At 32.4% G+C, this 17,272-nt stretch overlaps 1 protein-coding gene across 1 annotated transcript in view; it reads right to left on the reverse strand.

Annotated features, from left to right (window-relative positions):
• Positions 1 to 1,065: 1,065 nt before the first annotated feature.
• The window catches only part of LOC132759498 (low-density lipoprotein receptor-related protein 1B-like), a 53,827-nt gene continuing 37,620 nt past the window's right edge, over positions 1,066 to 17,272 (reverse strand). The window contains exons 16-29 of the mRNA XM_060751280.1: positions 16,446 to 16,676; positions 15,418 to 15,592; positions 14,763 to 14,896; positions 14,116 to 14,284; positions 10,307 to 10,425; positions 9,784 to 9,915; positions 8,903 to 9,118; positions 7,113 to 7,283; positions 6,241 to 6,408; positions 5,870 to 6,037; positions 4,926 to 5,105; positions 4,536 to 4,671; positions 2,520 to 2,695; positions 1,066 to 1,097 (exon numbers count right to left, since the gene is read on the reverse strand). Of these exons, the coding sequence (XP_060607263.1) occupies positions 1,066 to 1,097; positions 2,520 to 2,695; positions 4,536 to 4,671; positions 4,926 to 5,105; positions 5,870 to 6,037; positions 6,241 to 6,408; positions 7,113 to 7,283; positions 8,903 to 9,118; positions 9,784 to 9,915; positions 10,307 to 10,425; positions 14,116 to 14,284; positions 14,763 to 14,896; positions 15,418 to 15,592; positions 16,446 to 16,676 (2,207 nt within the window). The remainder of the gene's footprint in view (positions 1,098 to 2,519; positions 2,696 to 4,535; positions 4,672 to 4,925; positions 5,106 to 5,869; positions 6,038 to 6,240; positions 6,409 to 7,112; positions 7,284 to 8,902; positions 9,119 to 9,783; positions 9,916 to 10,306; positions 10,426 to 14,115; positions 14,285 to 14,762; positions 14,897 to 15,417; positions 15,593 to 16,445; positions 16,677 to 17,272) is intronic.

Below are 17,272 nucleotides of genomic sequence, written 5' to 3' on the forward strand. Positions count from 1 at the left end.
TCAGTTTAACTTTGTTTAACAAACACACTTCACCGCCGATTCTTCCACAATGTTTCAGTAATTTCTTTATACGTACAAGTGGAAAATAACAAGACTAACTCCGGAATTAAAGTTATTTGGGATTTCCCAGCTAATCATTAAAGTAGGTACAAACTAACCTTTTCAGTTACAGCTTCGAAAATAAGCGAAACATGTTGTTGATTAGGCTATTGTGACGGGTAGTGCACCGTGAAGCTTTTACTGTAAAAGTTTGCTTGTACCACATATCCAGCATGATAACTTGCGCGATTTTAGTATCTTTGAGATTAGTTTTTTTTTTATTTTCCGACAAATGATAGAAATATTAACTCTGCATTATCTGATATGTTAGTCTTGAACAAGAACGAAAAATTAACTACAAAATAAAAATATACATCGTCAGCTCAAATGTGTGTACTGATTAAAATTAACAAAATATAAATCATAAACATAAACTGTTAATTCAAAATTAAATCTTGCATATTTTACTCGCAATAACGTGTATTCGTTATCAATTTAGTCAATATCATGACAAAATAATAAATGGAATATTCAACAAAAACAAATAAAGCTACAAGCGTTTGTTTGATAAAATACATCCTGTAAGATTCAAAATAAAAAAACATAAAAACAAAACGTTTAATAAATCAATTCCATCAACAGGATATTATGCTGCATTCTTGTGAGTTTTTGTGGTTAAATTTCATTCACATAGTATGAAATATTATGCATTCAAAGCATATGATATTTTTGCACACTTTTTCATTTCAATATTTGCCATTTGCTTGTTCTCTTTCTTTTCTCCATGACTCGTATGTAAGAACAGTTTTATCCTTGATCCATCTCGACATGAACCAAGCTCTGGTAAAGGCCTCTTTGTCGTTACAAAGGATTTGATTCCGTATATCTTCTTCTACTCTTCCCCCCCCCCCCCCCCCCCTCCCCCCCCCCCCTCCCCCCCTCCCCCCCCCCCCCCCCCCCCCCCCCCCCCCCCCCCCCCCCCCCCCCCCCCCCCCCCCCCCCCCCCCCCCCCCCCCCCCCCCCCCTTCATTGTGGAGCTTCTGTCCCAGTAGGCAAATCTGTGAAATCAACATAACATTTTATGCAAATCTGTGAAGATTCAACATAAACATTTTTATGCCCAAATTCTATAAGATCAAACATAACATTTTATGTAAATCTGGAAAGATCAACATAACATTTTTATGCAAAAAATAAACTGCCAAAGATCAACAATAACATTTCTATGCAAATCTGTGAAGATCAACATAAATTTTTATGCAAAATCTGTGAAAGATCAACATAGCATCTTTTTATGCAAATCTGTTAAGATCAACATTAGCATTTTCATGCAAATTTAAAAAGCCTTTTAAACTTTTTTTTCTCAATGTGACCAAAATGAGCCGTGCCATGGACAAAAACCAAACATAATTGGGTTTGCGGGCCCCCCCATATATCCCCGCCCGTTGCGCAATTCCCCGCATTTTTATCAGGGTCCATTGCTGTTCCTTTCACACCATATAATATTTTAAGAAAAATGATAAAAAGTTTTGGCCCGATTTAAAACTACGTGGATGCGCAGGGTGGGTTATCCAAAGCCCGGTTTCAAAACCAAATTTTATTTTTTTTGTTGGGCGCCGGGTCAATTCATTGGCCCCTCGTCGGGGAGTTAAAATTTTAATATCTTTCAAAAGAAATTGGGTATTTTTATTGGGGTTTAACCCCAAATTTTTAAAAAACAAAAGTTTTTATGCCCAATAAAAAGCGGCCTTATTTATAAATAGTCTGCCTCATACTTTTTAAGTATTGAACATTATCGATATATTCCGAACGATATTATAGAAATTTCCATTGGTCACGTTGATAATTGATGTTTTTCGTTGTAAAATATCTAATTGATTACAATTTTGTCAAAATGAAATGTTATTTTGATTTTACCTATTTACTGACTTTATACACTTTGATAGGCATAATCTCACTTTAAAGAAATCTATTTTTTTTAATTTTAGTCCAGGGTATACCATTCTGACCAACTAGCACGCTTATAACCATCAATATGTTTTTATAAAACATTTAAAGGATGGTCGTTAAGTGGGTACCTTACATCTAACTCACATAATTATTTGAACAATTACAATAATAATTTCAAATTATGTTTCCTTAAATAAAGTGCAGATTAATGCACCAAACTTTAGTAAAAGATATCTACATTTCTCACAGCATGAATTTCATACCGCTTTTTTTCCCATTTTTAAACATTGTGTTGTCGAAAATCTGTATAAATGAGCCGCGTCCACAAAACCAACAATCGTACGTTTGCAACCAGTATGGATCCAGACCAGGGCCTGCTTGTAATAGGGTTTGGTAAGCGAACAGGCATGGATCCTGGTCAGAATTGCGCGGATAGCGCAGCTCTGCCTTGATCCATGCTGGTCCGCAAACGCATTTATGTTGGGATGTTGGTCGTTGAATGGCTCATATAATTTTTCAGTTGCAATTACGTGACCGGCTGGCATTTTGTGAAGGATCTGCCAGTGGAATATTGGAATTGTATCCTTTCTGGGGCTCTGGGTTCGCTGGTCTGAAAGATAAACTGGATTTTCTATGGCAAATACCTGATGGCACCATTGTGGAAAGAAAGCGGGTAGCATAAGGAGAACCAGATTTAGCCATATTCCTGTTAAAGGGTAGCATGTTCTTTGTTCAGATCATATTCTTTCAATGACGTGCTGTAACAAATATTTTTTTTGAGGTTGCCTTGTAAAAAATTGTTTTACCTTTTTTTGAAAGGTACACCAATTTTGATCACAAAAAAACATGAAAAACGCCAACTAAAATAATTGATTTATGATATTTAACAACACAAAATTGCATGAGTCTTTAGACAAATAATGTCTTGAAATCTAGTGATGCTTCTATAAACATGTTATTGTTTTAAACGTATCTAATCAAAACGTTCTCGACTTGTTTGTTTGCTTGATTAGGATTTACGTCAAACCGACACAGTATAGGTCATATGGCGACGTTCCAGCTTTAATGGTGGAGGAAGACCTCAGTTGCTTATCCTTGCATTATTTTCAGGCCCACAACGGGCACCGATGTTTCAAAAGCTAAAGCTAAATAGCTTCTCCCACATGAAAGAATCCAAATTCCCTGTCGGAATTTGAACCCACAGCATGGAACAGGCTTCTCCATTTGTCTTAACAAGAATCAAAGGACTTGCTTATACACAAATTGACCTCTGATTTCTTTTTACTCCTTAAGACTTAAAAACCTTTTTTATGTTGAAAGCAACATATACCTTTTATTAAGAATATTAAATATTAAGGGTGTTTGGGTGATAAGGAACAATCAAAGCAGGATTGAAATTATCTGTTTATATTGGCTGCATCTTTCTTATTTTATTTAAGCATTCATCTTGCATATTAATACATACATTTAAATATATTCAATCAATTACATACGAATCCTTAGCGTTTATATGCCTGTATTAATGAGTGCATTTTATGCAAATGCTCCGGTTTTAAAGTTTAATTTTTAAAAAAAATGATTTATCAAAAAAATACACAAAAATAATAAATTTAAAAAATACTGGGCAATTTTCAATTTTTATCACCCAAAAATTTTTAATATACAAAACGTTTCGTTAAAGACAACAAAAAAATATAACGGGAAAAAAAATTTTTAACAAGAATTTCCCTGTATACAAAGAACTTATAGGAATTTGGAATAATAACTGACCATAAGGAATTGAATGAAAGTTCGCGAAATCCCCATTTCAACACTTTCCTTGTAATATATTAAATAAGAGAAAATCAACCCGTTTAAGACATTTTGAAGTTTGAAAACTTCTTTAAATGGTGTCAGAACAGTTATAAAGAAACATTGTTTTTTGTTAAAAGTAACACAGAAAGCAACATGTTTATGTCCATTAATTCCAACAGTAAGAAACTCAACAATTAAAGACTTAACTTTTGTAGAAAAGAGAAACATTTAAAATAAAATGACCGCCAGAAGCCGAAAATTACTCAGATAACATGTAAGAATACATGATATAAGGTATTTGAAATAATTTTACACTTTTACACATTTTTGTACACAAACGCAAATATAACGGGGAAAAACAATGATGTCATACCAGGACTTGCTAGTTATACCCCTAAAAACAAAAACAACAAAATGCGTGTGCTTTTATTTTCAATCTCAAAATTTTGTACCATTAGTTTTCATTTACTTTTTTAAAAACTATTATATGATAAACACACGGAAATCCGATATAGAACTGACTTATAATTAAAAGCAACAACTCAATAAAACTTCAGGTCATTATGAAAATGTGACAAGTATTGTGAAGTAAATTTTAGACAGACAGACATGTACATGAAATATGATTTATGTAAAATATAAAAGAAAACAGGCGCATGTTAGAAATACATGATGATCCTGTACAAATGATGTAAACCAGTTAAAAAAACACTGTAATTCTTTAATAATTTTTGTACTAGTAATTATTTTACCTTCTGTACAAAAATACAATCAAAACCACGAGTGCAACCACAATTAGCACAAGCACCACAAAGCCGGCTGCAACTCCAGATGCCGGAAGTCCACCGTCTTGCTTTTGTTTTTGGGCACCACTAATTGTTACTGTTTCTAAAATATAATACGATTTACTTATAATTTGATTAAATCAGAAATATGTCTTATAGAGTTATTGTTGCATTTGTTGTATTTTTGTCCTGTAAGATTATGTTAGTCTAAAAGTGAATGAGGTAAAATTTAAATGTACCAACATCTTAAGACCACGTCAAACTCTTGTGCTCAATACTGAGATCAAAAATATTTATAGCTTATAAAGACAAATACACGTACGTAATGTTTAAAGATATAGATAATTGAATAATTACCTAGACAAACCCTGTCTTTTGGCTGAATTGCCCATTGTCCGGTTGCACCACATGTCAAATTTGGATGACTAGCAGAATGCTTAAAGCCTTTGTCGCATACGAAATCACATGTTGAATAAATAGCGAAATTACAGGGTTGTTGTATGACTCCATTAGGTATCAAAGATGGACATTTTGCAACTGAAAACAAACAATCAAAAGATGTTAACGCAAAAACATGATAAGCTTAATAAAGACATGAAATATGTTCTTGATACGATTCTTTGTTTCTAAAAAGACCTTCTGAAACCTTTGCAATCTAAGACGACAATCCTAAAATAAAATGTTTGCAGTTTGTTACTCCATGCTCTGCCAGATAAAAGACTACAATCGCAAAATATTATTTATAAGTTTGGCTTGCCTTAACGTTTCACCCACACGTTAAATGACATATGGCGATTTTAAGGTTTACTGGTGGAGGACAAACTGAGGTGACCCTCCGTGTATTATTTTAGGCACAAACGGATACCGGAGTAGAACCACCGACGTTCCTTATTATCTGTTGAGTCGTTTTTGATACAATATTGATTAAGCCATCGTGCTTATGATTCCATTTAAATCACCACATAAAGTAAATAATCCATTAGAATTCTTGAACATGTGAAATTATATTTGTTTACAAACGTTTCATTGCTTACAAGAATAACTAATTCGGATATTTTTAAACCTAAATATTGACATTCAGATTCATTTAAACAAAAGTAAAACAGACATAAACATAGTTTTATAAGACGATAACCAATAAAAGTCATTTGTACGTACCAAACGAAATGTCGTATTTTTTAAACGTTTGTCTTTTATTTTAAAATGATCAAATCATTGCTGTCATGTGTCATATTTGTTTTTTTGAATTACAAAAATCAAAACAAAGAAAAAGAAATTTATAAAATAAAGTAGCAACATACCTTTACACGAATCAGACGGATGCCACTTCCGGTCACTTTTGCACACTGTCATGTATGTTGTGTTGACAAAGCCTTGATTACATTTATACATGCATGCCTCACCAATTTGCTTCTTGCATGATGGAGCCACCATTCCGTTTGATAAACTTGCATCGTCACACATAGACTCTGATGAGATAATTGATAATAAACCAAATCCTAACATAAACGTCTACAAGTGTTCAAAACACAGAAGGTATGACACTTTAATCCTTAAATTTATCATAATTGGATGAAATGATTATTGAGTCAACTGTCGTATCATATATTTTAAGGATAATGCGATTGAACAAACTTATTTACTGCAAATGCATTGTCAAAAAGATCCTTACCTTTACACATTAAAGATGGCGCCCAGCCCGTAGCAGTGCACTTGACCTGTGATTTCTTGTCACTTGGTGTATAAAATTTATTACATGTGTAGTCGCATGTAGAGTCGATTGACCGATCACAATTATCACCGAGTTTACCATTTGAAATCACTTCCGTGCATTTTGCAGCTAAAAGATGAATTCGAGGATTTACAACCAGAATGCTTTCTTTAAAAATCGCCTAGAATGATGGCAATACAATAGTTGACTTTCGTCTTAAAGACTAAACAAAAAATGTTAACTAAAGACTTCACAAATACAATGATTTGCGTCACGACAAAACCAACATAATGCGTTTGCGACCAGCATGGATCCAGACCAGCCTGCGCATCCGCGCAGTATGATCAGGATCCATGCTGTTCGCTATCATTTTCTCTACTTGCTATAGGGTTCGTAAGCGAACAGCAATGATCCTGATGCGCAGGCTGGTCTGGATCCATGCTGGTCGCAAACCCATTATGTTGGTTTTGTCGTGAAGCGGCACACATTTTTTTCTGATTTTTCATGCATGTACATTTGTTATATGAGAAACATCAAATCTTAAACAAAACATATATTAAATTTCACCAGACTTTCTCGAAGTACTTGAACTCGGTCAAAAGAAAAAAACGTACATTTTAATGAAAATAAATGATTTTTTTTGAAAAAGTCACACAAGACTGCTTAAAATGTGCTTTAGTTACATGTACTTTAGCACAATATCTTAGTAATCCAACATACCCCATTAACAAGAATCTCTGTAACTGGTGTATTCTTGTGAATTGGAAACAAAAATGGCTTTTTAGAAAAAATCATCTAAATAAATAATTTTAAGTTATTGTGTTAATATTTACGTTCACACAGCTCCTCGTCTGGCAAATGGTAGGTTTCATCTGAAGTACATACAGCATTTTTTCTGGTCTTTGTAAATCCTGTATTACAAGTATAGTCGCATTTTTCACCAATCTCTCGTCCACATGTGCTTGCAAGTTGTCCGTTTTTGATAGTCTGTGAACATCTTTTTTCTAAAAAATAAAAAATAAATATATCAAAGTTATTTCCCATGCACCTGTTATTTGATTTAAACAAATTACTTTAACAATGAAGAAAAAAAAACTTATATAAATAATTTACTTTAACTTTGTGTTTCTTGTACATTATTAAACAATCGATGTGTGTGCATACAATAAGACTAGCTCTATCATATAAAAATGTCAACGAAGTATGAAACAAAAATATATTCCCCGGGCGTAAAATGTAAAAGAAAAAATATCCCGAAAATGATAAAAACAGTTAACCATGCAACATAAAACTGAAGAAATTAATGCAGGTAAGCCTATTGAAATTATGAGTATTGCCATGCATTTAATTAACGAAAGTAATTTATCTAATGTTTGACACTTTAACACTTTGTGAATATTCTATCTGATGCTGGTGTGGATATGTACAAATATTAACAAGCATTGAAAAGAAACTGAAAAAAATCAACAAAACCTCTTCACACGTCAACCAATGATATCAAAATTGATTGTTACAAATACACACGACAACAACAACTGCTTCGTACTTACTATTTGGGTCTTCTACAGGGAGAGCAATTTTGTGTAGAAAAAAATATTTTTCGAGTATATGATTTCATTTAAATGCATTAAGTATTCATTTCTACATACTGTGATTTCAATTCAATGCATTAAGTATTTATTTCTGCATAATGTAACAAGACGGGCTCAAATTATCTTTTAAAGCTGCATGGCTCCAAAAGAGCCAAAATATTTCAAAGTAATCAACCTTGAGAAAAATGTACTAGATTTTAAGAAAAAGTAAAACTTTTCACAATTTAAGAAATAAATAACATGTTATTTGTAATTAATGACTGATTATGCAGTATTTATCACCATATTTCTACTCAACGTTGGATGTCGATGTTTAATATTTCCCCCCAGAACCCGTGTTCGATGGAATAAAAATAACCCAAAAATCCAACCTAATTGGTTTCGACCAACATGATCCGGACCAGGCTGCGCATCCGCGCAGTTTTTGATTCAGTGATCCATGCTGTTTCGCTTACAATACCCTATTATCAAGTTGAGAAACTGATATGCAACAGCATTTTACTGATCAACTGCGCGGACCACAGGTTGTCTGGACGCCATTGCTATGGTCTCCAAACCCATGCTGTTGGCTTTTTCAGTGACGCGCTCAATTATATATGACCTTATGTTTGTAAATTTTTAAAAGACTTCATTGCATATGCATAAGTGTAAACACTTTTTTTTCCCTTTACTACATTTACTTTTTAATTCTGTTTTAAAAATGTTTCATAAAATAGCTAAAGAACCTGGACGTTTGTTGCTTGAAAATAAGACTTTACAAAAATATGATGTTTAAAAGGAAAATGGGTAAAAACACTGCCTCAAAATTGTTATAAATTATTCTAAATTAAAACATGGGAAAGCAATCATAGCTTTTTACTTCATAGCACAGGTAACATATTCAATGCCATGATCAATCATAATTTCTATTTTATAAGAACGTTAAGTTTACTTCGCAACACACATATTTTAGTTGCATATTAAAATTGAATGAAAATGTATTTAAAGAGAGCGATTATCCATATTAAAATGATAAAATATCTTTAACATACCTCTGCAAAGAGGAGTGGAACTAATTTCCTTGTTCCATCCGGCTTTTGTACACACAAGTGGAGTACTGTCAATAGGAACGTAGCTTTGTGGACATTTGAACATGCATTTGTCGTCGAGATAACGTAAGCAAGAGGGTTCGAATGTTACGTCAATAGTACTTGTTTTATTGGAAGACAAAGTGACCTTTTGTTGAATTACATTGGTGCACTGGTAGACTCAAACAAAAATAATTATTTAAATTAAAAATTCGCTCGTCCATAAACAATAGATGTGATCGTAACAAAAAAACATTGAATTAAGGTCTTTTGAAAAATGCACTTTCCCGGCTATTTTTTTAACGATGTACAAAATTTATTTCGAAAGGAATAATCCTTCAAAATAAAAATAATAAAAAACAAGTTTTCAAAACCAAAATTTGGGTTTCATTGCGTTTTTTCGGGAAAGGGAAACGAGAATACAATTTCCCCACAACAAATTAAAAAAAGAAACAAATTTTGTTACAAAATTAACACGGGTTGCTCCACAAAATATGATTGAAAAACAAAATACAAAACGTTAAATTTTTTCAAAATTTCTTTTTGGAAAACAGTCTCACGAAAAATTGAGTAAAAACCAAAAAGTTAAAAAATAAAATAGGAAAAAAGAGTTTTCAAAAAGGGAAAGGGGCGACTTCAATGGACCCCGTTAAATAAAACGCAAACAAAATAAGCCCCCATCAAAAAAACAAATGTTTCTTTTGCATAAACATACCAATGAACAATAAGGTTATCCCGCCTATGGTTACACACAATTTATACTCGTCATCCCAATCTAATTTCCCCTTTATCGGATGGATTAATCTTTAAGACTAAAAAGTAGTTGATAGTTTATGCATACGTACTGTCTGAACAGGCTCGGCCGTCAGGTTTCAATGAAACACCTTTCTGACATCCACATGTCCTTCCCGTCGGCGTCGGAAAGCAAACAGTGCTACAATCCCCAAGCCCGCCTCTAGCTTGACATGCTTTGGCAACTGTGAGTAATTTAACCAAAAATATCATGCAATTTTATTTATTAGGAATATTCAGTTTTTATGAGTTTCTTTATAATTTATGTCGGTGAAAAACAACAAAAATATACATAAAAAGCCAAAACTGATTTCTGGAAACTAAGGTGAAAAAGGAGACAAATAATCTTTAAGTTAATTTTAGTGTAAAATCATAATATCAGATATCAAATTTGTAATTATGTCTTTGGGAGAATCTTAATAGAGCGGTATTCCATTTCTAAAATCAGAAGATATGATTTCTTTTATGATGTGTAGAAACGAGGAAGTTGAAAAGCTTGTTTAATATAAAAGTATATTGTTTGATACTTATTATACAAATCATACAAGTTTGTTGTTTGTATCTCCATAAACATACCTGGCTGAACATTCTTGTTTGTACTGCTATAGAACGCAATGGTATCCAGCTTGCCCAATGCAGGATTCTCACCAACTTTTTTTTCTGCATACGTTGAAAGGTCAAGGCGTACGACATGACTAAGATAACAAAAAAAAGCTTGAAAACCAATATCAGTATCTTTGAATACTCAGCACAATTATGATAAAACATTATCCATTTAAAGGGGTATTCAAACGAATATAAAAATGTATAACATAAATACTAGAATAATTTTCTAAGAGAAAAAAAAATGACATCAAAGGTCTCAAGTTTATTCCAAACGCTATATATAGTATAAGCATAATGTTTCAGGTTTTAACACCTTCACAAACTATAAACCGAACATCTTTAAAAAGATGCATAATATGTATCTCAAAAATGAGCATCGGTAAAAATTATATGTGAATTTCTGCTGCACCAGATGTGAAGTATAACACCAGATGTGACTGTAAAAATAGGACAATCGCAGGGTAAGTTTTCATCGTTTTAAACATTCATTTAAAATTCAATCCTTTTTCTAAGAAAATCAAAATGTGATTCTACCCTCCTGACTCTCCTCTATATTACCCATTTTTGTTTTGGATTTCTATGCAGTCTCCATCGAGATATTCCTTCCGTCGTGGGTTCTGGTGTGTCCAATACATGCAATGTGAATGGAGAAAATGTCACTAAACGGACTCAAAAAACAAAGATTTTACGAAATCTCACTACAGACCGATGCTTAACATTCAGACAAATCCTGATTTAAACATTTATTCACATTTGGCTGCTCAAAATTTTGTTTGAGCTTCATATGTGCTGAATGGATCCATAAGTGATGTAGAAAACCATCTACAAAACTACGGACCGCCTCCATATAATCATTAAATAGTCAATGTCTAGAAACAATTTAGGTTTCGTAGCTTTGGCTTAAAATTCAAATATAAAATAAGTGTGTTTGATTACCACTATGAAAAGGCTTACTAGCGTATGCTAGCATTAGAAATACTAAAAGGCCCGAGTACATGAAAATACTGACGCAGAGCGGATAGTACTCGTATGATAAACAATTCACTAATAAAGGATACGCAACTTGGACAAACAAACTAAAAGTACTGAACTTTGTAAAGCTATCATGTCATATAATATGTTTCTATAATAATAATAATGTTTACATTTATAAAAATATCTATCACTTAAATATTCCAAAAGTTATAGATAAAGTGACAGACTTTTATGTGGAAATCTCATGGCCAGGTGCGACATCAAAAGTTTTTCTTTACAGAATATTGGCCGAGCACATTTTCTGTAAGGATGCCGACACAGGTCATGATTATTTTTACATAATAGCTGAGTTCAATATATCATAACTGTTTTATCACATGAGAAACAGAAATGAGAATTTTAATAAACATAAAATTTCAATTTATAGTTGGCTTCTCTTTATAAATTTAATTCTCCACTCGGAACCTCGATTACTCTTTATGTAACTTGTCAATGACCAATATTGTAAACCCAACACCATATGAGCCAAATGAATCAGAAGTATGCTTGGTGTTTCTGATTGGTTGGATGACCAAAGACACAGAAAAACATTGCTGTAAATAATTGGGACGCGACAGTACTACACTAACCGCCGTTTCATCAGCATTTTTAATGGCAGGCCTTGACACTAACATTTTTAGCAGGTGGTACGCCGGACCACTAGATTTGAAAGTTAGGTGGTTCTTCCAGAAGTTAGGTGGTCAGTTATCATTACTATATCATTTTACTGCAAATGTAGAAAAAAATGTTTAACCTTGATGGCAAAGATGTATTATTAACCTTTAAAGAAAACAGATATTTTTAGATATATATTTTTCATCTAAATAGAAAAGGGAGAGCAAGTCAGTAGGTACTCTATCGTAGAGTTATTTGTTTGTTTGTTTTTATCTCATTCAAAAATACACAACAGAGCTCTTATTTATGTTAACTTTCATATTGAAGTGATTTCTCCCTCAACTCAAGTAAGGGAATAGTGAAACCATTTGTGTCTGTTATTTTCTTACTGTTATTCAAATATTCATTGTTGATACGTGGTACATCTTATAATCATGACAGTAACATAGTATCTTTTATAGATTAACATTTTAATGAAACTAATAATTATCTTATTCTTGTCTTTGAAACCAAGAAAATATCTAAATTATTAAAATAATAACAATGTAACGTTATGTATAACTGTAGTTTAGCTTATTTTTCTCACAGATTTATAATACAGAAGTTTTACCTCCCTGTTGCTTGTTGGTTGATATTCATTTTTTACATTGAGTATTTTTAACCTTTTAAATTAATTTTAACTCTAGGAGAAATAGATCTCTTGTCGTTATACAGTTAACATAAAGATAAATAGCAAAGAATTACTAGATGTATTTTTTCCAGATCATTTCGTTTGCTGCCGTTATTCAAGTATCTGAAATTAAGTTTATCCGATATCATATAATTACCATCATCGAATACTCACGGTTGATTAACATGTAACATAACATAAATGTTAATGGTTCCGCCGTCGGTATCCGACGATGCATAATTACTAGCACCATTTGAATGAATTTTGTACCTAAATTAATATCACAAATTCTAAACTCTTTTAACTTGCAAAACAAATTTTAGCGACTTCAAATGAAAGTTATCGATGACTTAAGATCTTCTTTAACTAATCAGAGATTAATGAACCATATACATGTACATCTGACACAAGATTTTAACAAAATCATAAACTGTTTTTGACCAAATCGCCATTCTTCCAAATGAGCTTTGCATCAACCAGAAAATTCAAGTGGTCCAACGGACCAGTGGGTTTTAAAATTAGCTGGTCCTGCCAAATTCAAGTGGTCTCGGACCAACGGACCACCGCTAATGTCGAGGCCTGAATGGCATGCCAAAAGATGGATTTTTAAATTTATATCAGTTACAGAGCAGGCAAAGAATAAGTCAAATAGGCGTTGACCCATAATTGCAACTATGGACATGAAATGAACCATGTAAATATTATGCAAGGACGTTTCTTGATGTGGAAAGTAAATATGCAAAGTTTTTTTTTTGATATTTTTCAAAAAGTTTATCACTAACTTTCTTACAGCGTCATAACAAATTCAAACACGATTCACATTACTCCCCTATTAAGCAGACAGTGCAGTCGAATGAATAATTAGTTAATTATATAATGTATGACGGCATAAAAAGGGAATGATTGCAGTACACATGACGTCAATAAATCAAAATCAACAAGGCCTTCCCACCATATTTACGTATTTTCAAAACCTTTCGTATGTAGAATGTCTTTTATCTATTTCTATATGGATACTATGTTACTCAAGCTCGTCTCGTGAAAATGTGTCTATTTCGGATAATGATGTTTTTATTACAGAATAATACACAATAGAATAAATTAAAGATTGCTTTATGAAAGTGATGCGTAATTATGTTGCATATTATTTATATTATGCACATATGGATCTCTTCAGCACATATTGAGCTCAAATGCAATTTAGAGCAGCGATTCCTTCGTTTGTCGCCAAATGTCAATAAATATTTAAACCAAGATTTTTCTGAATGTTAAGCATCGGTCTGTAGTGAGATTTCGTAAAATCTTTGTTTTGTGAGTCCGTTTAGTGACATTTTCTTCATTCACATTGCATGTATTGGACACACCAGAACCCACGACGGAAATTCACATATAATTTTTACCGATGCTCATTTTTGAGATACATATGGGGTTCCAACCCCGTGACATCGGTGCTTTTATATAAATCAAAATAGTGACGTACTCTCTATGATACGCGGAGTAATATAGGTAAGTCCCGTCTGTTTCCAAATCCCTTATTTGTTCATCACGGTATGTACTGGTCATGTTTTTAATAGTCTTACAGTTTGCTCCATCAAGATCACATTGTTGAATCGTGTCAAAAGTTGCGTCCGACCAGTACAAGTGGTCATCTGTAATGATGAAATATTTTCTTTTTTTGGTGACTCGTTTAAGAAGAAATCATTCATTATCAATGAAAAAAATATATATAACAAGCAGGTTAAATACTAAATGTGCTACTTGTCTAGTTGGCACACCTCTAATAATCGATAAAAACACTTTTTTTAACGTGAACATCAAAATATTGGATAGCCAATGACTTTGTTCCCACTGCACGCTAAACATGCACAGACAAAAAAATGCAAGGACGTGGATATGCGAAATAGTTATTTTTTTATAGGTACAAAGGAGTCAAGAGTAAGTATCATAATTTTAATAACAACTATTAGGTCCCAAATGAATAAATTATGCATCTATTTGAAGTAAGCCAACCAGAAAAATAAAGAATTTTTGAAATTGTTGATAGTATCATAATTGCTGATTTTGTAAAGTTTACAAAGTTAACATAAAAAAATCAACAAAACAACAACAAAATACTACTTTACTTACGCAGATAATCAATAGCCAGACCATCCGGAAAGTCGACATGGTCTCCTTTTATTAATTCGACAACATTGTTCCCATCCATGTCTGCTCGACCAATATAAGCCTGACCCCAGCCGGTTACAGTGAAATACATCCATCTGAATTTAGTAAGATAATATTAAGAACGAAATGGAACATTTTTAAAAAGACGCCAAACACATATATACAAATTAAAAATGTTGAAGCCTCTGATGGTTTACTTGGGACTTTTTTTTAGACAACAGTAGTAGCGGTACAATAGAAAATGGTAGCTTTTAAAAAAACGTCAAAAGTGGTAGAATTCGAAACTGTTGAAGATCCGATACGACTGAACTTGTTCATGGAGAATGACGGGGAGTAAAATGCATCGACAATGTCGTAACTCAATGGCAAGCGGTGTATTGCCCGCCAGTAAAGGTATTCCTGTTCCTTAAATGATAGAAAAATGAAAACCGGATTGCTTACAGTATGATTACTGATATATCTGTTTGGTCTTCTAGCTTCTAGTGTTATAAAGGTAGACATAGTTTACTTATCAATAAACTGAATGCATAGAAAATAAATGCCTAGAAAAACTGCAAAGAAACATTTACATACTAATATTAGTTACAGTTAATTATACTGATGAAATGAAATATACCCTTTTCCAGGATGCACAACAATATCTCCGAGATCGTCATATTCAAAATCATAATCAAATTTTATAAAATCTCCTTTGTTTGTCAGTACACCAATAAAAGTGTCGTAGTATGCAGTGAAATATAAGTTCTTAGTAGTCATATCCTTGTTAAAGCGGTAAGCATATCCGTCATATCCTGAAATACAAATAAAGTATCTTGTACTGGTGTTAAGTTTACATTGCTGTTTTATCCTGAAATAGAAATAAAGTATACTTGGAAGGTTTAAATTTACAAAGCTGTTATATCCTGAAATACAAATTAAGTATCTTGTATCGGTGTAAATTTAAAATAGATGTCATATCCTGAAATACAAATACAAATGTAAAGTGTAAATGATACATTGCTGTTATATCCTGAAATACAAATAAAGGATCTTGTACCTGTGTAAATTTACATTGCTGTTTAATACTGAAAAACAAATAAAGTATCTTGAAACCTGTGTAAATTTTACATTGCTGTTATATCCTGAAATACAAATGAAGTATATTGTACATGTTTAAATTTACATAGCTGTTATATTCTGAAATACAAATAAAGTATATCACTGATGTAAATTTACATTGCTGTTTAATCCTGAAATACAAATGAAGTATCTTGTACCGGGGTAAATTTACATTGCTGTTTAATCCTGAAATACAAATAAAGTATACTGTACATGTTTTAATTTACACAGCTGTTATATCCTGAAATACGGATTTAATGACATGTACTCGTGTATAGTACACACAGCGTTATATCCTGAAAAACAAATAAAATATCATGTACCCATGTATGTTCTTTATCTACACATAGCTGTCACATTATGATATTTAGAACACACTTTGTAGACATCATATGCTTTAAATAATGTCAAATACATTTGAAATTCTCGTTAGTTATTACATTTGTTTTCATATTATAATTAACATATTGAACCAAACATTCCATACTTTAAACATGTTGCAATTTGAGTTCAGAAAATGAATGAACTATTTTAAAATAGTATTACCAAGATCGGAAAGAACCTTGAGGCCAGTTCCATTCAGATTTGAACTCTTTATCTCTGAATCATAATACTCTGCCCAAACCATTTTCTTTGTATCGGCGTCAAAATAAACACCCATGTATTCATCATTGTCATTTCCCGGAATAGCTGCTATTCCATCAGTTTCGAGATTTATCTGCTGCAGAGCCTCACTTGTCCAATCAGCAACCAGAATAAAATTATCGTCGACAACAGCTGAAAGATTTTTGTTGTATACTTTATATCAGATTTGGATTATTTTGATTCGTAAATGAGACGAATGCCTTTACGCAGTAAAACTGAACATATTGCAAGCTCGGTTTGAAATGGCGCAATAGACTCTATGAAATCAAGCCTAACACATTTTCAATTTTGCCGATTAGGGGTTTTCTAAATGGATCTTTATCATATTTGATTTTATGTATCAACTGCGGACAAGGATGAAAGAAACATCAAATTTTGTTTTTGAACAAGTATACAACTTAGTAACATTATAATTTCATACTAGTTCAGTCACATGAAAACAAATGCTTTGGTAAAATATAAGTTTAATCATAATAGACTATTTTCATTATGAAGCAAAAATTATTGTTGCAAAGATAGAAGTTACATTTTCGTTACAATCTGCTCTAATACAATACACGAGCCTGTTGTTAAAATTTAGTTCTTTGATGTTTTTGTGTTATTTAGTTACTGTAACTCTTTATTACAGTAATCCTCTTGTTCTGCAATTCTTTGTTTTTCGATTAAAGTACTACTATACCGAAATTATTCCTAAATACCAAATAACGAGCATGACTTCTGCAGAATTT

Source organism: Ruditapes philippinarum, unplaced genomic scaffold, assembly GCF_026571515.1.
Source record: "Ruditapes philippinarum isolate M1 unplaced genomic scaffold, ASM2657151v2 ctg4821_1_1_1_1, whole genome shotgun sequence".
NCBI lineage: Eukaryota > Metazoa > Mollusca > Bivalvia > Venerida > Veneridae > Ruditapes > Ruditapes philippinarum.